Source organism: Pisolithus orientalis (assembly GCF_024613125.1).
Source record: "Pisolithus orientalis strain OTSU chromosome Unknown F5J12scaffold_5, whole genome shotgun sequence".
Lineage (NCBI taxonomy): Eukaryota > Fungi > Basidiomycota > Agaricomycetes > Boletales > Pisolithaceae > Pisolithus > Pisolithus orientalis.
In genome coordinates this window covers 504,239-528,269 of record NW_026260786.1, presented here as the reverse complement: position 1 = coordinate 528,269, position 24,031 = coordinate 504,239, and the positions used below count along the sequence as shown (strand labels likewise).

Here is a 24,031-nt window from a genome sequence, read left to right as displayed (position 1 = left end):
TCAACAGGATGTCTTTTTAACCTTGTTAGAATGAAAGAAGATTTTGAACGGCCGGATCACTTACACAGAGATGCCGGTAGGTGAACTTCCGCTCAACCGGGATCTCCTTACCATATGCGTCTTTCGCCTTCGTTATGCGAAACATGGAAAGGATAGAAACGATCGCCATCCATAGAAACGCTTCGGCTGCAAACCGACCAGGACCTACCAACGCAACTCGGGATACATAGAAGTTGTAAACGTGCCAACACTCACATATACGCCTTCCGAGGCCGAAAATTGGATCGCTGGTTGTCGCTGGATCATTGACGAGTTTGCCATCTTCAGTCATGAACCTCTCGGGCTTGAAGTCCTCCATATCATCAAACTTTATCTTGTTGCGGCTCATTGCCCTTTTCAACAGGAATTAAATAGATAGTTTGGACTTGGTCAGGGTTGATGGGTCACGAGCTTACCATACATTAATAATCACCAATGCACCTGTGAGGCATGTGAGCCAGGAAAGTGCCTGTAGTAGCCACTCTGTCTCCTAACCTTTCGGTATGTAGTAACCATTGCAAACGTCATCGGTGGCTTGTTGCATGTGGAATTCCTGAAAGAACAGTAATTTAGTATCCAGATAAACGGGCCAGACGGACGCTTTACCTAGTGGTGTGACCGGGCTCCACCTTAACAGCTCGTGTAGGACGGCGTCAATATAGGGGAGAGATAACCTGTCATCAAAGCTGGGGAGTTTTTCGGTTCCAATCACCCGATCTATCTCTGCCTGCGCCTTCGTTTGGACCTCCGGATAGAGAAGCATGGCAAGAATAAACGAATGTAACAAAGAGGAGCTCTACAGGGGGGAGCACGTCAGTGAATCAGTGCCACCACCAATAATAGTTAAAGGTAGACTCACTGTTTCGTACCCAGCTTTGAGCCCTTCGGTCAGTGGCAGATCAAGCAGACGCATGGATATTACGGCTTACCGATGAATGCTGTTGCGGCGACTGCTTTGATGGCGAATTCCTGTGTATCGTAATCGACTGTTTCGTCGATTTGAGATAAACAGTCTGCCACTATAGATGGCGGAGCATTGCCTGACGCCTTCCCGAAGCGTCAAATAGGAGTAATATCCGCAAGGCACCCGAACAACGCACGATATCCTTTTTCGTTAGATTGAATGGCTCGTTAAGCACTTGGGCCGCCAACTGACGTGAATACGCTGCCTGGCGCTTGAACCCAGCTCCGGGAAACCAGTCAGGGAAATGCTGGACTAAGAGAGATATCAGCACCTTCAAAACGATACAAGCTACATATGTACGTACGGAAGGGAAAAGCGGCTAGTGCTGCTGTTCTCTCTGGTGAAAGTGCCTTCGTAAGGAGATCGACAAGCTCTCTGACCGTCCTAACAATGGGATCGTCCCTCATTCCCACCTCGTAGCCGTATGCTACCGCCATGACATTGGAGGCAACGAAACTTTACGGGTATCAACGTCTTAACAAGGCAATGATGAGAAGCATGATTAAAAACGTACTCCTTGAGATGCGCATCAAAATCTGCTGGTGCTTCCAAAATGTTGACAAGAAGTCGTTGCGCTCCTGTGAAGTAGACTTCTCGATATCGAAGATCAGATTCCGGTCGCAGCGCCTGATGGAAGAGCTTTCTATGAAGTCTCCATTCATCTCCATACCGCAACATTACTGTGCTGAAGTCCACCCCGAACCTGGCATTTGCAAATGTGGGTTACTGGGTATGGGTCATGAACATACGCGAGACGAACAGGGTGTTAGTGGGAATAACAGGTCGGATCAGAGTATATCGACGACCTCTGGTCTAGAAGTTTGCGGGCGATGTTCTCCGAGTTCAGGATGATGAAGTTCTGTCCAAGCAGGCGGACATATAACAAGTCGCCTTAACGTAGGTGAGTGGGGTGAGGGAATGCCTGAGGTACGACAAGACATTACCATACTTCTTCCCCCATTCAGTATATGATAACCATGGTTCAGCAGTGTTCAAACTGAGGAGATTTCCGACGAGAGGGAGGGCTCTGGGGCCTGGAGGGAAGGATAAACCCTTGACCTTTGGCTTCCTGAAGGGTGATGTACAGACAAAAGAAGACCAAGAGTGCAATGCACACATCCAAAAGGACTCGAGAACGAAGAATCTCTTCAACCTCTAGCGGGGAAAGAGAACCCACAGAGGTCAAGGAAGTTGGAAGGGCCATTTCCTCCAACTCTGGCGTGGCTTGATCCCATGCGAGAGGGGATTGGCTTTTTAATAGTGTTGCGATTATAGTTTCGTAGTGGCAACCGCCAATGCTGCCGATGAGGATCTAGACTAGAGGCGTCGTACTCTCGTAGCCTTGTTCGCATTCGGAATGGCATCTGGAGTAAGAGGGGCGGGTCCATGTGTAAATGAATTTGCCTGCCCGAGGTCCGAGGTGGCCAGTCTCTTCCGTGACACTTCCTGCTATCTTTGGAGGGTTGGCGCTTGAGTTCGATTATGACCGCATTCGAGTCCGTATCTCCATATGTCTCGTTCGTCCTCCACGCTTACTCGTCGGCTCCACATCGCATGTCTTGCCCCTGAGTACGCGAGCCCTCTTGGCAAGGTCAAGTGCTAAATGCTGTTAGATGAATGCCACAGACAAGTCTGCAATCGCTGGCTGAGGCCCAAGGTACTGGCAGAGCGTACTACCACGGACTTGACAAGCCGCGCGAGGGTCAGCTTCCACGTCATGCAAATCTCACAGTCGTGGCAGAGTCCGGATAATTAATAATGCGGCCAGGCACAATGAGTCTTCCCCTGTTTTGCTTGACAACCCCTTCCAGGGCCTTCTTTCTCAATCCCCCTAACCATTCACGAGTTTCACTGAGTCCTTGCTACGAGGCCAGATGCGGAACTTAGATTATCTTGCCCGGATTGCGGAAGCACACCTTGGTGATAAATGCTATATCGTTCCTGGAAGCTCCCGCTGCGCCGCCCAAAATTCGATGAACGTTTCTAAAGCATTTGTTCGGTGCGCGTGTTCTTTGGGGAGAGGTTCAGCGTGAAGCCTCATGTATAACACACCGCAACCCGCTTTCCCAATAGTGTCATCGGGTGAGAACCGAAGGACGCAATCGACGCAGCAGACACAATGCCGAAGCCGAGGCGGTTCCTGTTCCGGGGGGAATGAACAGGATCAGAACACAGCACGAAAAGAGACGCCTATCTCACCCAGACCTATCGCTGGAATAGAAGAACGTTAGTCAAGTACTGGAAGGTGGCGTTTTACCCAACTTTTACCATCAAGAGGTGGTGTCCCTCGGCGTCTAATCCTATCTTGGAATGGCCCGCTACGTGTGTTACTAAGGTTGGAAACTTAAGTGTATGTACACACATGGTCCCGAACCAAACCCTGCAGACGGAGAAACTACGAAAGAAAAGGAAAAACGCAGATGCAACTTTATCAAATCAAAGGAGGAGACGGTAAGAGTAAATGCCTTGTTCTGGGACATTTCTGATCAATGTCCACCATCTCGATCGTGACATTCGGGTGAAGCGCCTACCTACGGAATACTTGCACAATGGAGTTTGTGACAAGTTCAATATCGACCCAAAGGTTGTGTCAGACGTGAAATACAAACTAAACTCAGTTCACAGTTTACCACACCATCCAACAACCCATAGGATAATAGCTTAATTCTTTACCTTCGGACTCACTAGGCAGGCCACGCTGACAGTCGCTAGACAACAAAGCCGGGGGCCCATCAGCCTTACGGACGTAATTTATCCTTCCCTCGAACCGGTGGCAACGAGAAGCCGCCAAGAGGATGAGGATAATCAAAAAATCAATGAAATACACATCTGAAAGAGCAGTGATAAAATATTCCCACATGGTTGGCATGTGTGGAATACTGCTGAGCACCGGGGGATATATATTCAGTTAGATTTGATGACAGCCTGGCTTGCAATATGAATGGGCTAGTGTATAGGTCCAAAAGATCCTCCAGACCAAAGTGGGATCTAAGTGGCAGTCGAGTGGCATTTCCACGATACGAAAGTGCGCCAAGCTTCTTGTGGGTAGGCTGACCCTCTCGGGGACAGTCACATCCCTGCACAGCAGTCTTGGCCTCAAGTTGTGAATATGGATACTGCATTATAGTGATATATCTTGCGATAGCTACCCCCCTTTTTTCCTGGTGCGGCATTGAGTCGTGAGGAATTGAAGGAAAACCGAAGAGCTTTAGAAGCAATCCATACTTGCCCACATAATAATGACGTACGATTTCTTCCAATGATATGGTGAAACTCGGAAGTTTGTGTGCTTCGTCGAAGTACTTACAAAATTAGCAGACATCTCTTGTCATTCTCTGAGCATCCATTTGTCTCTCGTGCACGCCCTCTGTTCTGTGTCAAATTCTCCCGCCATCAGCACGGAAGGTCACGTCGAGATTTTCCCGGATGACTCGTTTTATTTCACTGATGACCTTTGAAACTAGGTGCCCAAAGAACCAAGCGGCACGAGCCACACCATGACACACGCTCTTGACCTCGCGCAGTGCTGCGGAGGTGATTCCTAACCTCAGTATTGTCTGGCAGATAAGTCCTGGTCGATAATCATGATAGAAATTAGCACCACATTATTGCAAGGCGACATGCCAGAGACTCGCCGTTACGCTCTGCCCGATCCCGGGAATTGAACAGGATTAACCATTCCACTCAATCTCCGGGATCTGGGATGTGAAGTTTGAATGCCTGCAGGTGCTCGCAGGCAAACTACGCACTCATCATAAGCAATTTTAAGCGGCACTCTCTCATCATCATATTCATGGGTGTACCCATCGCCCTCATTAGCCGCTTAGAAGAGACTAGCAACGCCTCAGTGAGTCCAATTTCCAAAGCCCAGTTGCTCGTAGCTTACCATAGCTCCAAACAACCTAGGAGACTGCTACGAAATAGAAGTCCCTATATTACCAGGCGACGGCAGTCTAGGAAGCAGGTGACTTACTGCTCGTCAGATAGGAAATCTCCTACTACCACCAGATAAGAAAAGTGCGCTGTTGGGCACCCTGGCCACAACGTCCGTTGCCGTATAGACATAGTAGCAATGGTGGGTCAGCGAACGCGGAGTTAGTATTGTTGACGGTGGAATGATGCCGGGTTACGCGATTTTCGTTGTTTATGCAGGGGTAAGGGACGGGGAATTCGCCGTGTACACAGGGCGACCAGAACCTCAGCGGAACACGGAATCGCGAGGGGCGTGATGAGATTATGCACCCGTAATCTCCATTACAGGCCCTTCAACAAGGCAGCACCTGTTCGAGTCCGCAAAACCGCAGAAGTGAGTCATCCGGCGTTGGACCCCAAGTTGTTAGCCTTACCAGCTAAAACGCAATAATGAAACTGGGATAAGTTCCTCAGAGTCGAGATACGAGCCCAGGACTGCACCCTGCGGGGCTACCACTTTGTGGTTGGTGTGTCGAACCTGTGTCCATTGACACAGCCACGCAAACGCTGATTCAACTGACATGCGGCTCCGAGTGCGACATACACGCAGTTTATTGGCGTGTTGGTGACTGGCAACTACAGCATGTACAATGTTTCGTTCATCTGTGCGAGGTTTGCGCACACATTCATCGCTTAGTCGCACTGCTACGTTCCGCTTCGTTCAGGCACCTGCCAGCCGGTCTTTGCGTCCAAGGAAGATAGGACTCGTGGCAGGATTTGATGTATTGCCCAGAAAACACCCATGCAGATCTCCTGCAGATGTAGCATCCTTTCATTCAACACCAAGCAACCGAGGGCTCCCAATGATACCTGCACTACTTGGCGCGTTAAAGGTGGTCGTTGCACTGGCCGGGCTTTCATTGAAATATCTGACCCTGCCTTTAGGCTTCCTCAACCATAGAATTTGCTCGCACAGCAGGACGGGTGGCACTAACGTTGGTCCCCTTGCTGTTATTCAAAAATCGGTTCGCGCGCAAGTATATCAAGCACCATGCACGCTTCCATGACGGCCAGCCGGTGTCGGAAGAGAAAAGGGCCCTTTTGCTACGGAGGATACGCTCAAATACCCTGGCTTTTCATATGCTATTATTCGTTCCCGTCGCTCTCTTCTGGGTTGCAATCCTTGCCAGTGCGGAACAGACGCCCATCACGGGACGGTACGTGTCATTCCATTCTGACATCCTCTTGCAGCTCATTCTCCTGTTTTATAGGTGGAGACTCATTCTCCTTTCTCCAGAAGAGGAAGATGACATCGCAGCTCAACTTGCAGGGACCCAGTGGACTCGAGCCGTTTTAAGTGTACTATCCTCTGACGGTCCTCCCAAGTTAATCCCGGAGAACGACTGGCGATATCAGTGGGTACGGGAGACCCTACGAAGACTTGAGAATGCCATCCCTGTTCTGCAGCACGAGCACAAATCCAGTGATCATTGGCTTGAGAGAGCAGCTGATCAGCCCCCCTTACCTCCCCCTGCCGTCCATCCGTTACGCCCTCGCCCGCGTGCATCAGATAGGGTGAGGAAGTTCAGTGATACCTTGTGCGGCAAAAGATCTTCGTCCTCTGCTCATGTCATTGCGGGTCCTCCATACTCGTTACTCATTGTTGATAAACCTGATGCTGCTAACGCCTTTTCTTACGGATTTGGGCCAGACGGCGCATCCGGCATCGTCATATATTCTGGTTTCCTTGACGACATTCTCGCGAAGAGCTCTGATGATAATACCACTACCCTGCAACAGAAGCCCGAAGAAACCTCCGGGTGGGCCCAACTGTTCGGCTCACTTTTTTCTGTCTCGGCGTCGAATTCGAATGCTCATCCACACCCAGCTCCTACGAAGGATCAGACCGACGACTTAGCGATTCTCCTGGCACACGAAGTGGCCCATTTAGTTCTCTCCCACCATCTAGAGACCCTATCATCAGGCTCTATCATCGTTCCGGCAGTCATTTCTATGCTTGCCGACATCGCCCGCACTCTTCTCTTCCCGATAACTATGCTCTTTGGACCCTTCGTTAACGATGCCGTTGCCCAGCTAGGGAAGGCTGGTTCTGGCGAGCTGACAAAGCTTGGCGAATATTGTACCAGTGTATCGCAGGAGATAGAAGCCGATATTGTGTCTGCCCGACTCTTGGCTCATGCGGGTTTTGATGCCCGCCAAGCAGTCGCTTTTTGGGAGAGTCGACAAAACTCGACAGGGGCTGCGGACTGCTCTTCGGTTGCGCGCTCGGATTCTCCTGATGCAGGCTGGGCCCTAGCCCACCGCATAATGGGCGCCTCTCACCCTGTGAATAACGTGCGTATCGAAAGGCTGAAGGATGAACTCGTAAGATGGGAACTAGAGAAGAGGGTAGCTTTAAAACAACGGCAAGTTGGAAAACCAGCGGAAAGGTCAATTGTGGGTTTGCTATAGCTAGCGCGGACGCTTTGGTTCGTAGGTACACAACGGTTGGATGGCTATTGCTCTGTCATATGTGCATCATATTATGTAGATGGCTCTTGTATTCTAGTATAGGTGTTCCCATCACCACTCGTTCATAATTTCAGATCTAAAGTACTGTCGCAATCCTATGCGAGCGGGAGCGCTAAAGCGCTGATGCGATGATTGCCGGACTTATCTGACTCAGTCGCTCAGTCAGCACTCCCTGGGCTGATCCTCAAGTGCAGTTGCGGTTCGGCAGGAGCTCGAACCATAAACTTCCAGAACTCGACTGACGTCCGTTAAATGTCCTATCTGCAGAATTGGTTCTCGCTGAGGACTGCGACACCCCCATCCTTAAGTGGTAATGGTCAAAATAATAAACGAACCGTGCCCGGATCCTTCGTCGTCGAAGAGGGACTTGATGACAGGATCTGAGACAGAAACCGAGGACGACGTTCCTCCCGCTTTCCCCTCGCTGAACAGCACACAACGTGCCTCTGCACCAGCGCCTGCTAATAGCACCGCTGTACCGACGATACCCACCGTACTTAGGCGATAGTGCACTGATGCCACCACCCCCCGTTCCTACACGAGCCAATGCGACTTCCAGTGGGCTGCTATCCAGTACACGGGTTGCGTCTTCGTCCTTACTATCTCCGCTGGCCACAACCCAGAAGCCTCCCAAACCTTCCAAGAAGGTGGCACTCGCGCCTGGGTTTGGTCCACTAGATTGGGCACAGTTGAAGTCTTCTGGAGAAGACCTGCGCGTGCGTTTTGAGCTTGCTCGAATTTTTTTTCTTGACCATGAATATCTACTAATCATGATCGCAATAGGGTGTCGATACGCTACTACGTGTCCCACCATCCGTACTTAAATCGCATAATAAGAAGCAAGACGCGTGGACAGCCATTAACGGGAAGGTGTACAACATTACACCCTATTTACCATATCACCCCGGTGGTGAAAAGGAGCTTATGAGGGTAGCTGGCCGAGATGGACGAAGCTGTTCTGTAAGAATTCCCTTAACTCCACTTGTGTATGATCTGAAACTTACCTTGAATTCGCACCGTTCAGCATTGACGCATGCTTGGGTGAATGTGGACTTTATGCTTGATTCCTGTCTCGTCGGGTTCCTCGTGCCCGAGCCTTCGTCATGAGACGAATACGCACCTAGTTGTAATGTGGGACCAGTTCAGAGAGGCTCTAGAACTTCAAATCACATCTACGCATCAGATTTTGTCCGGAAACTAGATATCATTTGGCAATCAAGAACCACCAGTGCACATTATCTCTAACAAGCGTTCTTAATCCGGGGACTTCTTGACGGCCGATATTTCCGACACCTCAGTTGAGATATGGCCCCAACGAGATGATAAGTCAATTGCCGATAGTACGGACAGGTGATACGTATTGCGACATTGTAGCGGGTACGTAATGCCATCAGACGTAACATGATGAAATGGTAAAGAGTGCTAATGTGACAGTAGCCTTGTTCATGCTCAGCGTTCATTTTGCTGCGTAAAGCGCGAACCAGCGAGTTAACGCTATGAAATCCATGATCCAACTGAGTGTTTTGGCTATTTGTACCAACCACACTTGGCATAGTACAAGGGCTCAGATATGATTTGTGAACATCAGACCAAGCAATACTGTTCCAATTCGCTGCACTCGGTGTATAAAAGGGGGTCGGAACCACCGCTGCTGAGCGCATTACGAAACGGAAGCCAGATATGAAGAATGAGCTCGTTAACCCGTTCTACTTTCCCAGCGCCGACTCCACTGGTGATGATGAATACAAGTATGCCAACTATAAGGTAACGTTACTCTGACCCCAAAAGATGCTCGGGTGGGCTGATGACGGTAACAGCCTCACTTTCCCCTGTGAACTGAGAGCCCCTGATTGGGCAGGAAGTCACCGACCATGACCCGTTTGTCGACGCGGAGAAGAAGGATTTGTTCAGTGCAGCTCAGAAGGTGAGAACCTTACCCCAGTCATCGGAACGAAGATCAATCTCCGCAGCTCACAGCAGCTCAGAAAGACTAGCTGTGCGTACGTTTTCACGTCTCACCTTTTGATATTGGATGTAGTCCGGACTCGGGACAGCGCTCTCCCGGTGGCAGAAAAGGATGCCGTTTGTGAGTTTGTTCCTTAGGTAAATCGATCCCGTACGGTCATGTATCCTCCAACAGGCATCAGGGACCGGGAGTTAAATAATCATGAGTAGCTTGAGCTCACCAGTTATTTTGGACCCCCTCATAAGCATGTGACCGTTGGTGTGCCCAGGGAAGCAGAACTTGAGGAAATTCATAGTACGCACTGGAGGCTGCAATCTTAACAATGAAACCTAAGCATCCGTAGTCGTTTATAACGATGCCGCCACTCGAGGTCATGATTTGCCCTGAGTGTGGGGGAGACACGTTGTGGACCTCGGGGTAAGTTGACTAGTCGTGCCACGTCTTTAGTTGGCCAAAGGGCCTGACTTCGTTTCCAGTTACGTTCGTCGCTGAGCCCTGGATTCCATAAGTACCCAGAGGACTTCACTGCCCTTCACAGTGTAGCCGCACAAGCTGAAGGAGCCCGTGCCCATTGGGTTGCATGTGCGAAGGGAATCCGTAGAGAACATCCAGCCTGTCGTTCGTGTCCACCCAGCAACCTGATGGAAGAGAATCCATGTAAACCAGAGCTTCACGCGTCGCAAGGCCTGAACCCTTAGCGGACTATGAACGAAGGACAGGAAAGGTTGTCAGTGACTGTCAGACAGAAATTTGGAGAAAGCAAGTTATAAGTGAGTCACTTCGCTGTGTCAGGCGCAACGGCCTCATCGACACCTCTCTAGCGGTACTTCGACATACAACAACCGCAGCGGACGTTTGACGCGGCATGTATATCCCAAAGGGCAAGTCATGCATCTCGCTCCACTTTACTTAGATGCAACTGTGTAGTGAATCATTGGTGCGGAATAGTTGTGTTGATTCAATAAATTTCTTCAATTCCTGTGACCAAGGGAGATGAACCGGAACGAAATGCGTTACCCAAATTCCGCTCCTGAAAGCACCTGACCACCGGCAGAACGCTTGCTGAAGGCACGCCTTCCCCGTATTCTGGCTTCGGTCGGTGAGTTTGATTTGTAGCAGCGCTCAACGGAGATGGAGTTCGTAGTCGCATCTTCCCCGGCAGGCACGTCGCAGGCCAGAGCATTTGGGCAGTGATGCCATCTACCCTTGCTGCGCTACGCATCGGGAAGGCTTGAGATGACGCTTTAAAACTACTTGAATGCACAACAGGGATGACTGCATAACTATTCCGTTGACATCGCTCGTGCCCTTTTAACAGAAATACTAGACGTCCTAAGCCTTTCCATTGTTCTACAGCGGTACGGTCTTCTGGAGCTGTGGAATTGATCTATGCAAGCACTGGTGCGGATTAACTGTGCATCACAATCAGAGATATTATAATTGCATAACAAGTAATAATCACGCGAGTCCACCGAAGATCAGGAATGTGGGACGGAACCGGTACCGTTAAACTCTTCTCTCAGCTCTGTTGGAAGAATCCCCGTAACAAATGATGCAGGTTCTGAATGAATCGTTGAGTCGAGATGCTTGATACGAGCGCCTCAGTTACGGAAACCTACTAAACGCGGGGTTGGCAGTCTCTTATGTTTGCATGCTTAGCTAAGTTGGCATCCAACTGAGAGTCGCAGAATTCAATGTCGCGGACCGCCTTTCGTGCACTCGCACAGTCCAAGTCGAACCACATTTTCTTATTTTGGGTGACGGTCAAGACTTCACTGACCACACCTTATCGACCCACCGATGCGTAAAGCATGCCGTTCATCAGATGATAGATCGTGGTACAGGTTGTGCAGTGCACAGTGTGGGTAAATGATCGGTGAGAACGCTGACCAGTACTGTACTCCCACACCAGAATCTTGACGCTCGGTTAGGCTAAGTATGCTGGACCCAAAGTAGTCAAATTTTGTGCGCATCGTGAAGGCCATTTTACTTGATATGGGTTGTCAAGACCGAAACCACTGATCAAGGGATACGCGTACGTGACATCCAACATAAGAGTGCACTAACACAAAACGGATTAGTTTTCCACACCGCGGTGATCTTACCACGACGATACTGTACCCAACAGGGGGTCAGTAGAACCTGATTTGGGGCATGGTCCAGCGTATGTACCTCAGATTGAACGGGATAGGTTGGGCAGGACGCCGAGCAAGTAACGCGCAGGCGCTACCTTTGCTGCCCGCGACAAATAACCATGGTCGACGGAACTCACCAACCCCACTATTTGACGTTGTAGCATCGTGATTCGAAGAATTCTGCGGGAACGACGCGATACCTTCAACCCTCTACGTTGACAATATCACTTCTAGAATGCGGATCGAACGTCCTTGATATTAAGAGCAGCTCTGAGAATACCATAGTTGGCAGCCGGATCCGAGACCAACGTCAAGAGGCGCTAGACAAAAGTAGCTAGACATGGTTTCTGTGACCGCACATGCAGAAGGCTCGAAGAGACTATCGGAGCCCCGCATACTCACGCCAGGCGTCAGTTGAACCGAAGGATGGGCACCAGAAGTGTCAATGACAGTAGCTTTGCCATATGTGGTCAGGCGACCTCATGGTCGACTACCACTCTCCATGGGAAATCCCCATCCAGATTACACGAGTGCCCGTGAAGATAGGCGTGTCTTCGGAGCTATTTGGCAGCAGGTCATTCAAAGAAATGGATGGACACGGGGGGAACACAAGGAACTGACCCAATGTATGAGTTGATCACTCGGCACAAAATCATCGAGTCCCATACGCGAGAAAATGACATAAGTTTTATGCTTCGTTCACACTGGCATACATCGGACACCACCCAATCCAAAGCTAGCTCATTTCGAATCCCCCGTCTCTGAACATCAGATCTTCTTGGGGTCGAATTGGGTGCCTGTGGGATGCTTAGGGTGAAGATGGGTGATCTTCTTATAAATCTCTTGCTAATGAATGCTGTCAGGGGACTGGTAGTACTTACCGCTGCACATGGTAGGGTCGGGTCGGGTCTCGGAACCACCACAAGTTATCTTCTGAGTGTCTCCCCACGTGACCTCGGATACTTGTCAAGTTGTCGGCGAAGGCCACACACTTGATTTACAGTACAACAACCTACTACAACTGCACCTCAAAGGAAAGCATCGTTCAGAACAGCTGAGTCCATCTGAGATCCGCTCGTGAATAACGTTACCTCGCAATTATATAAGTCTAGGTAGGTGCATGACCCCCAATCAGGTTCGGTCCCGCTCGTCATTGCGTGCAAGTAATTGTTAGGCTGTCGCGGCTACTGCCGAGGACTCGCCAACAACCCGGCGGTCATCGATAGTACCCGTTCTAGAATCTCGATTTGATACTCTTCCAACCTGCGGGCGCCGCTCGTGACGTGACTTACCAGAGAACGACGCGGCCGTCCATCCACATTAGGTATCATCTTGATGTGTTCCTGCCAGAGGGAAATGGTCGAGTGCTAAATGTAGACGCGGACTGAGATTTAAAGCTCCCTCTCAGCATGTAGACCCCCTGGCCCCACACACACGATCACCACACATCGAAATGCACGCTCTAAAGTTTGTCGCTTTTTTCGCCTTCATGAAATGTCTCGTGTTTGTCATCAATAGACGGAGAAACCGAGCTCTCAGACATGGCCTTCCACTTCCTCCTGGTCCAAGGGGTCTTCCCCTAGTGGGAAATCTTCTTGATATAGACATTTCTGCACCATGGACAACGTACGAACAATGGGGGAGGCGATATGGTACGTGATCTGGACCAGCATATATCTGGTGTGTTTCTCACTGTGTATATTGTAGGTGGGATCTCATATTGTACCCTACTTGGCCAACAATTTGTTATCATCAATGACGAGGAAATACTTCATGAACTGATGATGAAACGGTCGTCGATCTACTCTGATTGCCCGTATCTATGTACGAACAAGCTGTGAGAGCCAATCATAATCATCCACCGTCTACTACACATTAACTGTACGGTTCCACTGGATCCTAGATTCGGACTCGATTTAAACACAGGCCTGCTCCCATACTGTGACAAGTGGAGGCTACATCGAAAGATGTTCAACGTCGCCTTTAGTAAGCAAACCTCCAAGAAATACCAAGTCGCGCAGATGGGGAAGGTGCACCAGTTCCTTGTGAACTTGCTCTCCACACCGCGTGACTATCCAAAGCACTTGGTCACGTACGTAGTGCTGACCTGCAAACCCCGTATGATTTGACAATCATCCAGGTTGTCTACTGCGATAATCATGGCAATCACTTACGGATATGAGGTTGCCCCCAAGGACGACCCTTTTGTGACCAACGTCGCGGGTCTAGTGGAACTGCACACAAATGTATTGGCTGCAGAACGTGCCACTTTACTTAGCGCTGTTCCACTCTGTGAGTCCACTTCAACGACGTCGAAGACCAACGCGACCAATGCCATTTCAGTGGCGTACATCCTGTCGTGGCTCCCCGGCGGACAGCTCAAAAAGAGGGCAGCGGAGTGCTGCACTCTTGCGAGAACAGTGCTGGACGATCCTGTAGGGTATGTGCAGGATAGAATGGCAAGTTTTGCAAGAGCTACGTCAATTCAGAAATCAAAGTCTTAATATCTCGCAGGCGGCTGGCACGGCCACAACACCATTTGTGGGTGACTTACTCGAGATGGAAATTGGGAGAGATTTAGCTTCCTCTGAGGATGAACTTATCAAAGCAGTGGCAGCCACTGTATTCCTTGGTGAGTTGAGTTTCGTACGTTCTATCTGTGACGTACAATTCATTTTCCAGCACAGGTGGAGCAGAAACAGTGAGTTTATGTAGCATTACATTGGCCACCACTGAGCCACTGGCGCAGACATCATCCACACTCCTTGTCTTCCTCCTTGCTATGGTGTTATATCCAGAGGCGCAGGCCCAAGCTCAAGAGGAGATCGACCGCGTGGTTGGAGATACCCGTCTCCCCGAGTTCAGGGATAGAGAGAATCTTCCTTACGTCGAGGCTGTACTTTTAGAGACCTTGCGATGGCACCCCAGTATTCCCTTAAGTGAGCTATCTCACTAAGTCAGGCGCAGGAGACCTCATTGACTCCCTCCCGGCAGTGCTTCCACACACGACAACGACGGCAGACGTTTTTCACGGCATGTATATACCAAAGGGCAAGTCATATCCTTCGATAGTTATGCTGCATCTCACTCGACTTCATGTAGGTGCGACTGTACTAACCAATCTTTGGTATGGACACGTTTTTCTACGGCTTGTTAAATGACCTCAATTCCTGTGACCAAGGGCGATAACGCGGAATGAAATGCATTACCCAAATCCCGCTGCATTCAACCCCGGGAGACACCTAACTGCTAGTGGAACCCTTAATCAGAGCACGGCCTCCCCATACTTGGGACTCGATCGGTGAATTTAGTGTTTGCATACGAGGGAGTAACAGCGTTTAACATAGGTGGAATTTGTAGCCGCATCTGCCCAGGTAGGCGTATCGCAGACCAAAGCCTTTGGGCAGCAACAGTATCTATCCTTGCCGCCCTACGCATTGGGAAGGCTAGAGACGAAGCTGGTAAGGAAGTCGACTTTACTCCTGAGTTCACGCTGGCCGGGTTGGCTTCGTGAGTATGTCCCGTCAACATTATTCGTGTCCTTTTAACAGAAACGTTAGACATCCTAAACCCTTCCGTTGTTCTATAGAGGCACGGTCTCCTAGGGCTGCAGAATTGATCTATGCCAGCATTAGTGCGAATTGACTGCGTATCAGGATCGGATATGGCGGGAACCATTTGTATAGCGAAGATCAGGAAGACAACCAGTGTGTTGAATTCTTTTGTCATTGGGGGAACCCTGTCACAGGAGGTAATGCAGATGCCATGCAGGCCAACCTTTTGGTAGGAATTAGATCATGCTGCAGTGCACGGTTAGACAAGTGATCGGTGAGAACACCAACCAGCATTCCCTAAGTCCAGATAGTAGCCATGCCGCTCAGCTAGGCTATCTATGCTGCGTCCAACGTAATCGCCGAGTCACCGAGGCCAGTTTGAATGGAGGATACGCATGCACCCATGAACCGGTTAGCAAATGAGGCCTCGTGCATATGGAAACATGTACTTGCATGGCTTCCGCAAAAACACACATTCCGGTTGTGGGGTTAGTTCCAATGACCTTCTCAAGCAGCCACTGCCTCAGCACAAAGCGAATATCTGCTGCCAACGCGGCCAAATTTTTCCACACCCCGTTGGAATCTCCTCTTCTAGCGTGTCTAGGTGTTTAGGCTCCAGCGTTTCACAGGCCGAGCGGAACGCTTCTAGCATTTTTGTGCTATTATTGTCGTGCCCCTGAGGCATACTTGATCGATCACAGAAATCCAGTCTTTCGTTCTTTATCATTTCGAAGAGGGGCCGGGTGATCCGAGGGAAATGCGAGACGCCGGGATGACGGTCTTCATTCCACCGAAAAGGGTTTTGCCAACGACGGATGATCAGGGAGTGGCCAAGATAAATTATTGGTTTCCGTTGGCAGCCTGCAGTTTTACTGATCTGGGAGACTCCAATACCGGCATGCAACTGTTGACCTGAACAACGCCATCACATTGTACCGATATGTGGATGTGCTGCAATTCGACCAACTGGGCATCCGAGTCGTGCTTCGTCCCCCTACGACCTTGCACAGTGTCTGGTAGACCGGCTTCTTAACCAGTCCACAGCAGCTGACGTTGGCGAGGCTATTTCCGTTGAACAAGAAGCCCTGCAGCTATTCGTGCATGGAGATCTAGATTGCGACGTGTCTCAATGCTGTCTTATCGCCTACCTCCAAATAACCATCAGTTCACAAGTTGTTATGATGTCCTTGGATGTTTCACTGGGTTACCCATTCTGACGTTAGGAGTGCTATTCATCATGTTGACCTTCAAAACCATGCTGACCAGGCTTACGCAAGTAATGCAACCAAGGTTGATGTGTATGTGCACGACGTGCAACCATGAGCGGATGGAACACATCCATACCGGATACTTCCAGTTTGTCACGCTTTCTCACCGCGTGAAGACGAGCCGTTATTGCGTACAATGAAGCCCATCGGGCCCGCTTCATGGTATGTCAGCAGAGAGGCTTAGAACGGAGGGCTCCGGGCCTTCTGTTATTGCTTGCAATCGAAATTGCCTATGGGCGTGGTGCGACAGATGGTAGAGGTAGGCTTGCGCCTGGGCTTGGTCCATTGGATTGGGCTAAGTTGAAGTCTTCTGGAGAAGACCTGCGCGTGCGCTTCAAACCTGCTCGGATTTTTCTTGGCCTTGAACATCCACTGATCATGGTCATAATAGGGTATCGATACGCTGTTGCGTGTCCCACAATCAGTACTTAAACGGAACAATAAAAAGGGAGATGGATGGACAGCCATCAACGGTGAGATATCCAACACTATGGCCTACCTACTGTATCACCCTGGCGGTGACAAGGAGCTTATGCGGTTGGTTGGCCGAGATGGAACCGTTGAAGTCGTTCTGTGAGAATTCCCGTATCTCTGTTCTCATAATTTACGGTCCGAAGCTGTTCGCATCGACGCATGCTTGAGTGATTGTGGATGATATGCTCGAATCATGTTCCGTTGGCTTTCCTCGTGCCCGATCCTTCCTCGCAAGCATAAGACGACTGGTGGAAGTATCGCACCTAGTCGTAACGTGGGACCACTCTAGAGAAGCTCTAAAAGTCCACCATCTGCATCTATGCATCAGATTTGTCCGGACCTCAGTTATCATTTGGCAATCAAGATCACCCAGGCCACACTTCCTTGTGCGAAGATCACTCAACCAGCTGTGATCTCTCACGCACTCAGGTCGCGTGAAATGTGGGGCGAGATGGGGAATCCTTGACGGCCTGATATCGATATCCAACGAGCTCACGAGTGAGATGTGGCTCCAACAAAGTGATAAGTCAGCTGCCGATAGTCGTGCTGACAAGCACTGTTATTGCGACATTTTGGCGGATGCGTACGTCATCGAGCAACTAACATAATGAAGTGACAAGGTGGGCTACGGTGGCAGTACAATGTGAACTCCTACCGAGGTACTCTGAAGTTGTATCTAAGTTATTCGTGCTTTGCGTCCATTTTGCTACAAAAAAGGCAAAGCACTGAATTAGCTTGTGGTCTGACCGCAATCTGCCGTTCACGCAATCCTCGCCCGGCATATCGTAAGGGCTCGCATATGAACATGAGGCCTGGCGGCATCACTCCGACTCGCTGCACTTGGTGTATAAATGGGGGTTGAGAGTACCTAGGATCATTTACAGCGCTGCCACTAGAATCCTGTATAATGGCGCCTGCCACTACCACCGAGACCAGAACCACTGCACCTGCCAAACGCATTGTTGCGGAGCTGAAGTCACTTGGAGAGTGGACTCGTCAACCCATTCTACTCTCCCAGCGCCGACTCCACTGGTGATGACTGAATACAAGTACGCCAACTTCAAGGTGATGTGACTCTGGCCCAGTAGTAGATATTCGTGGGAGCTAATGATGGTAACAGCCTCACTTCCCTGTCGTGAACTGGGAGCCCCTGACCGAGCAGGAGGTCACCGACCGCGCCCTGTTCGCCGACTCGGAGAAGAAAGCTTTGTTCAGCGCCGCTCAGAAGGTGAAACATCTTACCCCAGTCATCGGAACGGAAGTCACTGGCATCGATCTCCGCCAGCTCACTCCAGCTCAGAAGGACGAGCTGTACGCACTTTCCCCATGTCTCTCCTTTTTTCGATATTAACGTAGTTCGGACAGCGCTCTCCTGGTGGCAGAAAGGGGTGTCGTTTGTGAGTTGATTGCTTAAGTAAAGTGGTTCCGGGCGCCGATGTATCCTTCAACAGTCTTCAGGGACCAGGAGTTGAACATCCATGAACAACTCGAGCTCGCCAGATATTTTGGGCCCCTTCATAAGCATGCTACCACTGGGGTGCCCAGGGAACCAGGGCTTGAAGAAGTTCATGGTACGTATTTGACGCTGCAGTCTTGACAATGAAACCCGAGCATCCGTAGTTGTATATAACAATGTCGCCAATCGCCCCAACCCAGTTGCGTTCGCTAAATTTGACCTCTGGCACAGCGACGTCAGTTACGAAATCCAACCTCCGAGCACAACGTTTCTCAAGGTCATAACCAGCCCGGAGTATGGGGGAGACACATTGTGGACCTCTGGGTAAGACAGCCTATCGCGCTGTGTTAGTTAGTTGGCCGGGAGTGGAAGGCCTGACATCATTACCAGTTACGCCCTCTACTCGTCGTTGAGCCCTGGATTTCAGAAGTACCTGGAGGGTCTCGCTGCTCTTCACAGTGCGGTTGCACAAGCCGAAGGAGCCCGTGCCCAGGGACTACACGTCCGGAGGGAACCCGTAGAGAACATTCACCCTGTCGTCCGTGTCCACCCCAGTGACCGGATGGCAGAGCGTCTATGCTAATAAGGGCTTCACGCGTCGCACCATCGGCACTTCCAAAGGCCGGTTCGGACGCAATCCTACAATTCCTGTTCCTCCAGCTCAGCGAAAACGTGGACTTCCAAGTTCGTTTCCGTTGGGAAACAAATTCCGTCGCAATCTGGGACAACAGGGTACGTTGATTAGCGCTGCTAGCATCAGATATACGAAAATATGAACCTTCAGGTCGTTACTCATTCGGCTACCTTCGACTTCTGGCCACAAACTCGCCACGCGTTGCGCACGACTCCCCACGGCGAGAAACCTGAATCTGTAGCGGGTTATGAACGCAGGACCGGAAAGGTTGCCAAGGACTACCAGTACAGAAATTTGGAAGAAGCAAGGTATCGAACCTCCTCAGGCTGACACAGAGGTAGTGAAAGTCCGTGGATACAACGATTAAAGAGGGGATAAGAAGTCGGCTCGAGTTGGGACAGTTTCGTGTTGTATGATACCGAACTTTCGATCATCAGTTGATGGATTCAAATTTCTCTAAGTCCTAAACGGGCGCGAGCGAACGTGGTTCATAATGACGCAGGCATATTGAGTTGAATGGAGTAGATTCAAAACGAGGAACGTCGACTCCAAAAAAGGTTCGCAGACTGCTACTTGACTTTTTCCGGTCAGTTCCCTACTTATATGTTTGGAAGTGAAATCAAAGGAGGAGCCCGTGGCGTAGAGGCTATCGCGTGTGATTCCAGTTAGGCATCCACAAGGTCATCCGTTCGACTCGGGTCGGGCTCACGCTTTTTTATTACCTTATTTCCTCGCCCTTGCTGACAACTACAAAATTCAATTACCACATCAAGTGAGCTTACCCAATCCAATTCCAGTTCCGGTTTCACTTGCGACTGTAGTCTGAGCGGCGCTGAGGGTATATTTACATTTTACTTGTGACGGGCAAGCGTTGTAAGCTCTGCATCCGATCGACGATGTTGTGTACCCAAGCGGAGACTTATTTACAGAGCAGTTTTTCCGATCAGAAACTTTTGGGTGGTTAAGTCACGGTGTGTAGCCTTCGCTGTGAGAGCTTCGCATTTTCTTTTTCCTTGGGAGGACTGGCATTGTGATGAGCCCGTAGCGTAGAGGCTATCGCGTGTGATTCCAGTTAGGTATCCACAAGGTCATCCGTTCGACTCGGGTCGGGCTCACTTTTTTTTTTCCTTCGCGAAGTACACATCCACCAAGTGCTAAGCGCTATTCCATATGTAAGGGTATCAGTTATTGAAATCATGCAACATCAATGCAATGTCCAAACTTCCAGGGACGAGGTATACACATGGCTCTCCTCCACGTCAAGATTTGCCCAACACAAGATGCTTCAGACCTTTGCCTAGCCTCTTCACCGTACCCTTCACCTTCCTTCTTATTTGCGACCTGTCCATCTCTTGGAAGTGGAAGTCTCCTGGCTGATCCGGTGAATCTTCCTGTCGCCACCGTGCCAACTCCATGCGCATTTCCGTCTCTCCACTCAAAGAGAACCCTGAGAAAGGTCTTTCCGGGTGCATTTGACCTGGTAGCACCATCGACATCGGTCGAGAATTGCGCCCATAGCGCAAGGATGCGTACGGGCGTTCACCACAGTCAAGAGACTTGGTCCCCCGCGGCGTATATTCATAATGGGATGGAATGGGAGAAGGGGTGCGAGGCACGACAGGACTGCTTGGACGTGACATGTTCTTACGTATGGCAGAATAATATGGTCGATTCGGGTGGCCAAGTCGCACGGGAGGGTCACTTCCTGGGGGTGGGGTGATCGCGCCCGACCGCAGTATTTCCGTTGCAGATGACAAGGACATATCATTGCATTCGCACAGGGGAGATGGAGATGAGGGTCGGGAGTGCGGGCGCAACGAGTCGGATGATTCACGTCGCCGTAGCATCATGGGCCTCTTCCTACGCAATACACGGGTGGGTGAACAACGTGAGGATTGCACGGAGAGGGTAGAGTCCATGGGGGAGCCGTTGGGAACAACCATACAGTCCGTAGCATGGGTGGAGTTGGAAGCATCCGATAAGACAGACGTCATCGAGCACATGTCCTGGAAGGTGAAAGGGCTACCCCTCCTTCTGCATGAAAGCTTCGGGTCTGACCGGCTGGGACTATGAGTGCGTGTGCTTGAGGGGCGAAGGGCGCAAGGTTTCCGACGGTGGCGTGCGGAGCTTCTTAAAAGCCCATTCTCATGTCTATCCTCAACTTCAGAACCCTCATTCGAAAGATGCTGCAGAAGCAAAGAAAAAAACGAAGAAAAATCGGGTCAGTCGCGCGTTCCTGCTTTGTGGGGAAATGAAATACCGTTGCCGTGGCAATGTCAGTTTCAACGTCAGCCGCTTCCGCTTTTGTTTCTGTCGTCCGGCTACGAGCGAGAACGGCATCAACGTCACTACTCGCTTCTTCATGTTCGAACGAAAAACGTGGCTCGTAGGGGGATGTGGTGTCGCGACGAGGGTCCCTGCCTTGCAAGACGGCGGCGGTATTGTCGGAGATAATTTTTCTATTTTGTGTAGAAAATGGAACGTCGGCTGGAGGAGTCAAGAGCTCCATGCTACAGCTCACTGAATCAACCGACAAGCTTCTCGGCGGCCTGGGCCTATGCGTCCCTGATGACAGGATCTTCGCAGGTGTGCTCAGTCGGCGCGACCTGGGCGTGTTCTTCTCGAACTCTTTTGTCGCCTCTGCCGACGTCCACTTGCACCAAAGACACAATGGTATCCACGTATTCGAGAAGCCGCACCTGCGACAATCGAATAAAGGTCGATTTGGGCAAAGACAAAGAGTCGGCAGGGAGTCAGAAGGCGGTAAGTACTTTGTGTGAAACCGTGTCATTGGGATATTCTGACGTGATCATCACTAGTAAGGACAGCTTACTGGTTTGTTTCTCTTCCATTCTCGTCGGAGATATCGTCGCGGGGTCATCCACATATCATGATGAACTGTCCTATCGCCCATCAGGTTGGCCGGTGAGAGGTCGCCAAGGAATGGGAGGGCAAGTCGTACACGAGGACTAAATGCGAGTTCAACTCACTTGAAACACGACCATGACCGATGCCGGGTCGCGTCAGAGAAGCGATCACACGATTCCCGGGACGAGATTCTAGACGATGGATATCTGCAACAGCAGCTGGCATGCCTTCTGCGCGTGTCAACAGATAAATGCCGTCTGTCACAGCTGTCCGGACAAAGCACACAACGTTTCGGATTCCTGAGTCTGTTCATGACATCTGCAGAACCTCGAGGCGCCTCGTGACCGCCACGTGTGTCCTTATATCATTAGTTCTCGTCGATGTACTTGCCATTTGCATCCCACCACTCACAGGGTAGAGTAGACGGCCCGGATATCCGCCAGGCATGTCAGAGAATACAGGGTGAACTGCTTGGAGTCTGAAGTAAGTTGACACGCGCAGATGTATAACAGCAGGCCGAGAAGTTGAGGTGGTACCTCGCCCGGTGGTGGATGAGGCAAAAGCAGAGGCCTGAGAAGATCTGTTGCTTAACCGCAAGAGGTGACTGCAATTAGTGTACACGTAAAAGTGCAGTAGTGACCTAGAAGTGGAGGTCATACAAATACAGCGATAGCCCCCTTCTTCTCGTCCATAATCCATTGTCCACCAACAAGCACACTAACATGGATGTGACCGCATCCGCCCACCGGGCAAGTCCATTCGTAAGAAGCCGAGACAGTAGGGCCAGTCGCCTTCGCCTTGCCTTTCCCTTTTCCTCGGCGACCAGCGTGTGCCTTGCCGCGGACGCCAGGACGCTGGAAACTTGAGTCGCTTTGAAACGAAAGGTGCTGGCTATCCAACGATGGGTCGGATACACTGTTGCGGGACCGTAGACGCGAACGTATGGAATTCGTGCTTTCGACAGCTATCTTCCCGCTATTCTCTTGGCTCGACGACGGCATAGATGGTGTTTCTGGGTCCATCTTACGCTTCCCCTTCACATCTATAGAAGCATCCACAAGCTCCGGGCCAGCCTCGGACACCGGTTTCATCAGCTTCTTGATACATTTTCCGTCTAGTAGGTGTCCACAACGCAAACCCCACAACCTCCGCTGATCCCGGTCATCTCCGACATCGGACGCTCCAAGAAAAAGAGGATCATGGCAATGGGCACATGCAAGAGCAGGGTCGGCGTGGCGCGAATCGTCAGCATTGCTCGGTTCAGGTGAATGAGAATCATCCAAGATGATGATAGAATCTACCGGTGAGGGTGCTGGAGTCGTTGCGAAGTCGTATGTAAAACCTGGGGAGGGCTTGCTCGGGTGGGTATATTCCGACTTGTAATCGGGTTCCGCTACACGACGGTGATTTCGACGAGCGAAAACGCGCTCCAGTGAATCTCTAATTTCACCTGTTCGTGGGTAGTCCTCGGTGTCATCAGCGTCGTTCCCAAAATAGACGTCTTCTGCGAAAGCATTCAAGGGGTCCCATCGCATTATGGTGGGAGTAGATTCCCAAATACCGCGGTGACGCCAAGGCTCTCGAGTGTCATGGCCACGAGGATTCAAAACATGCCTGACGCCCGCCAGCAATGCCCCACCAAAGCCCATAGATGGTGTATGCGAAGAAGGGGGTGCAGCGGCTGGCGCATCCTGGCGTTGCCCATTTTCGTGAGGTTGCCGCATGTCTGCCTCAAACGGGAGGGGCTGCTCATTAGGGATGATGAGTCCAGCAGGTGGTAATAAAGGGTGGCTCTGTCTCATGGATGCGAACCGCCGCGGAATAGGTGGCACAGGAGGTATATTGCTTGCTTGTGGAGGAGGAGGAGGAGAGAATATGCGTTCTCTCCAGGCTATATATGCAAGCTTAATAGGATGGTCAAGACTAAGCACATTTTACTCACCAGACCTGGATCTACTACTGCCAACATACTGAATTTCGTCGTCTTCACTGTCATGAACGAAGATGACCTCTTGGTCGGCTGGCACTGAGCGCCCGTCTTCTGCTATCCGCCTTCTCTGTCTCGGTGGTGAGGAGCTTGATGCGATAATTTCTGTGTCCAGCAAGTCTACATCTGTGATCTGTGGTGACTGAGCTTCGCGCTGTTCAAGGATGGCCGGGGGAACACTTGGGATGTCTACGAGCGACATTTGCAGCTGGCTGAGTGGGTTTGATCTTTCGTTGTCGTCC

General features: G+C 50.6%; 9 protein-coding genes and 2 non-coding genes across 11 annotated transcripts; 8 read left to right on the top strand and 3 right to left on the bottom strand.

Moving 5' to 3' along the window:
• Nucleotides 1–25: 25 nt before the first annotated feature.
• On the bottom strand, nt 26–1,681 carry F5J12DRAFT_889576 (cytochrome P450; the record flags this gene model as incomplete). Its single annotated transcript, XM_051747347.1, has 9 exons — nt 26–204; nt 256–392; nt 456–480; nt 535–835; nt 899–912; nt 969–1,086; nt 1,140–1,255; nt 1,308–1,459; nt 1,518–1,681. 9 exons carry the CDS (start codon nt 1,679–1,681, stop codon nt 26–28), a joined length of 1,206 nt encoding a protein of 401 aa, XP_051603003.1.
• Nucleotides 1,682–5,778: 4,097 nt separating this feature from the next.
• F5J12DRAFT_889575 (uncharacterized protein) lies at nt 5,779–7,387 on the top strand (the record flags this gene model as incomplete). The annotated part of the gene is made up of 3 exons (XM_051747346.1): nt 5,779–5,808; nt 5,861–6,132; nt 6,187–7,387. The coding sequence occupies 3 exons, from the start codon at nt 5,779–5,781 to the stop codon at nt 7,385–7,387; spliced, it is 1,503 nt and encodes a 500-aa protein (XP_051603002.1).
• Nucleotides 7,388–7,542: 155 nt separating this feature from the next.
• Nucleotides 7,543–8,464, top strand: F5J12DRAFT_809718 (cytochrome b5). The gene is made up of 5 exons (XM_051744749.1): nt 7,543–7,798; nt 7,833–7,887; nt 7,949–8,163; nt 8,231–8,377; nt 8,401–8,464. Exons 1-5 carry the CDS (start codon nt 7,700–7,702, stop codon nt 8,437–8,439), a joined length of 555 nt encoding a protein of 184 aa, XP_051603001.1. The 5' UTR covers nt 7,543–7,699; the 3' UTR covers nt 8,440–8,464.
• A 663-nt stretch (nt 8,465–9,127) lies between these two features.
• On the top strand, nt 9,128–10,111 carry F5J12DRAFT_780521 (uncharacterized protein; the record flags this gene model as incomplete). Its single annotated transcript, XM_051742485.1, has 5 exons — nt 9,128–9,211; nt 9,306–9,447; nt 9,486–9,533; nt 9,682–9,707; nt 9,890–10,111. 5 exons carry the CDS (start codon nt 9,128–9,130, stop codon nt 10,109–10,111), a joined length of 522 nt encoding a protein of 173 aa, XP_051603000.1.
• Nucleotides 10,112–12,748: 2,637 nt separating this feature from the next.
• Nucleotides 12,749–15,249, top strand: F5J12DRAFT_443955 (cytochrome P450). Its single transcript, XM_051739446.1, has 12 exons — nt 12,749–13,200; nt 13,256–13,385; nt 13,452–13,640; nt 13,689–13,840; nt 13,892–14,007; nt 14,063–14,180; nt 14,236–14,487; nt 14,543–14,599; nt 14,651–14,675; nt 14,730–14,849; nt 14,909–15,058; nt 15,138–15,249. The coding sequence occupies exons 1-12, from the start codon at nt 13,002–13,004 to the stop codon at nt 15,151–15,153; spliced, it is 1,524 nt and encodes a 507-aa protein (XP_051602999.1). The 5' UTR covers nt 12,749–13,001; the 3' UTR covers nt 15,154–15,249.
• Nucleotides 15,250–16,761: 1,512 nt separating this feature from the next.
• F5J12DRAFT_704639 (uncharacterized protein) lies at nt 16,762–16,929 on the top strand (the record flags this gene model as incomplete). The annotated part of the gene is made up of 1 exon (XM_051740549.1): nt 16,762–16,929. A coding segment is annotated over one exon (168 nt), but the record flags the coding sequence as incomplete, so codon positions are not given.
• Nucleotides 16,930–17,555: 626 nt separating this feature from the next.
• F5J12DRAFT_919515 (alpha-ketoglutarate-dependent sulfonate dioxygenase) lies at nt 17,556–19,301 on the top strand (the record flags this gene model as incomplete). Its single annotated transcript, XM_051749246.1, has 9 exons — nt 17,556–17,909; nt 17,965–18,155; nt 18,210–18,241; nt 18,296–18,415; nt 18,465–18,624; nt 18,691–18,844; nt 18,922–19,032; nt 19,085–19,201; nt 19,236–19,301. Exons 1-9 carry the CDS (start codon nt 17,880–17,882, stop codon nt 19,299–19,301), a joined length of 981 nt encoding a protein of 326 aa, XP_051602997.1. The 5' UTR covers nt 17,556–17,879.
• Nucleotides 19,302–19,562: 261 nt separating this feature from the next.
• On the top strand, nt 19,563–19,642 carry F5J12DRAFT_t67. The gene has a single exon. It is a non-coding gene; the product is annotated as a tRNA-Trp (tRNA).
• A 327-nt stretch (nt 19,643–19,969) lies between these two features.
• F5J12DRAFT_t68 lies at nt 19,970–20,049 on the top strand. The gene has a single exon. It is a non-coding gene; the product is annotated as a tRNA-Trp (tRNA).
• Nucleotides 20,050–20,193: 144 nt separating this feature from the next.
• On the bottom strand, nt 20,194–21,443 carry F5J12DRAFT_889571 (uncharacterized protein; the record flags this gene model as incomplete). The annotated part of the gene is made up of 2 exons (XM_051747345.1): nt 20,194–21,120; nt 21,195–21,443. 2 exons carry the CDS (start codon nt 21,441–21,443, stop codon nt 20,194–20,196), a joined length of 1,176 nt encoding a protein of 391 aa, XP_051602996.1.
• An 864-nt stretch (nt 21,444–22,307) lies between these two features.
• On the bottom strand, nt 22,308–24,022 carry F5J12DRAFT_764165 (uncharacterized protein). The gene is made up of 2 exons (XM_051742164.1): nt 23,745–24,022; nt 22,308–23,693 (listed from the first exon to the last, which is right to left on the bottom strand). The coding sequence occupies exons 1-2, from the start codon at nt 23,989–23,991 to the stop codon at nt 22,456–22,458; spliced, it is 1,485 nt and encodes a 494-aa protein (XP_051602995.1). The 5' UTR covers nt 23,992–24,022; the 3' UTR covers nt 22,308–22,455.
• Between the last annotated feature and the right edge of the window lie 9 nt (nt 24,023–24,031).

Coding starts and splice junctions, on each gene's coding strand:
- F5J12DRAFT_809718 (XM_051744749.1), top strand. CDS start 7,700: ATGTCCTATCTGCAGAATTGGTTCTCGCTGAGGACTGCGACACCCCCA. Junction 7,888..7,948: donor CTCGCTGAACAGCACACAAC/GTGCCTCTGCAC, acceptor CACCGTACTTAG/GCGATAGTGCACTGATGCCA. Junction 8,164..8,230: donor CTTCTGGAGAAGACCTGCGC/GTGCGTTTTGAG, acceptor TGATCGCAATAG/GGTGTCGATACGCTACTACG.
- F5J12DRAFT_443955 (XM_051739446.1), top strand. CDS start 13,002: ATGCACGCTCTAAAGTTTGTCGCTTTTTTCGCCTTCATGAAATGTCTC. Junction 13,641..13,688: donor TATCCAAAGCACTTGGTCAC/GTACGTAGTGCT, acceptor ACAATCATCCAG/GTTGTCTACTGCGATAATCA. Junction 14,181..14,235: donor GGCAGCCACTGTATTCCTTG/GTGAGTTGAGTT, acceptor TTTCCAGCACAG/GTGGAGCAGAAACAGTGAGT.
- F5J12DRAFT_764165 (XM_051742164.1), bottom strand. CDS start 23,991: ATGTCGCTCGTAGACATCCCAAGTGTTCCCCCGGCCATCCTTGAACAG. Junction 23,694..23,744: donor CAGTAGTAGATCCAGGTCTG/GTGAGTAAAATG, acceptor TTGCATATATAG/CCTGGAGAGAACGCATATTC.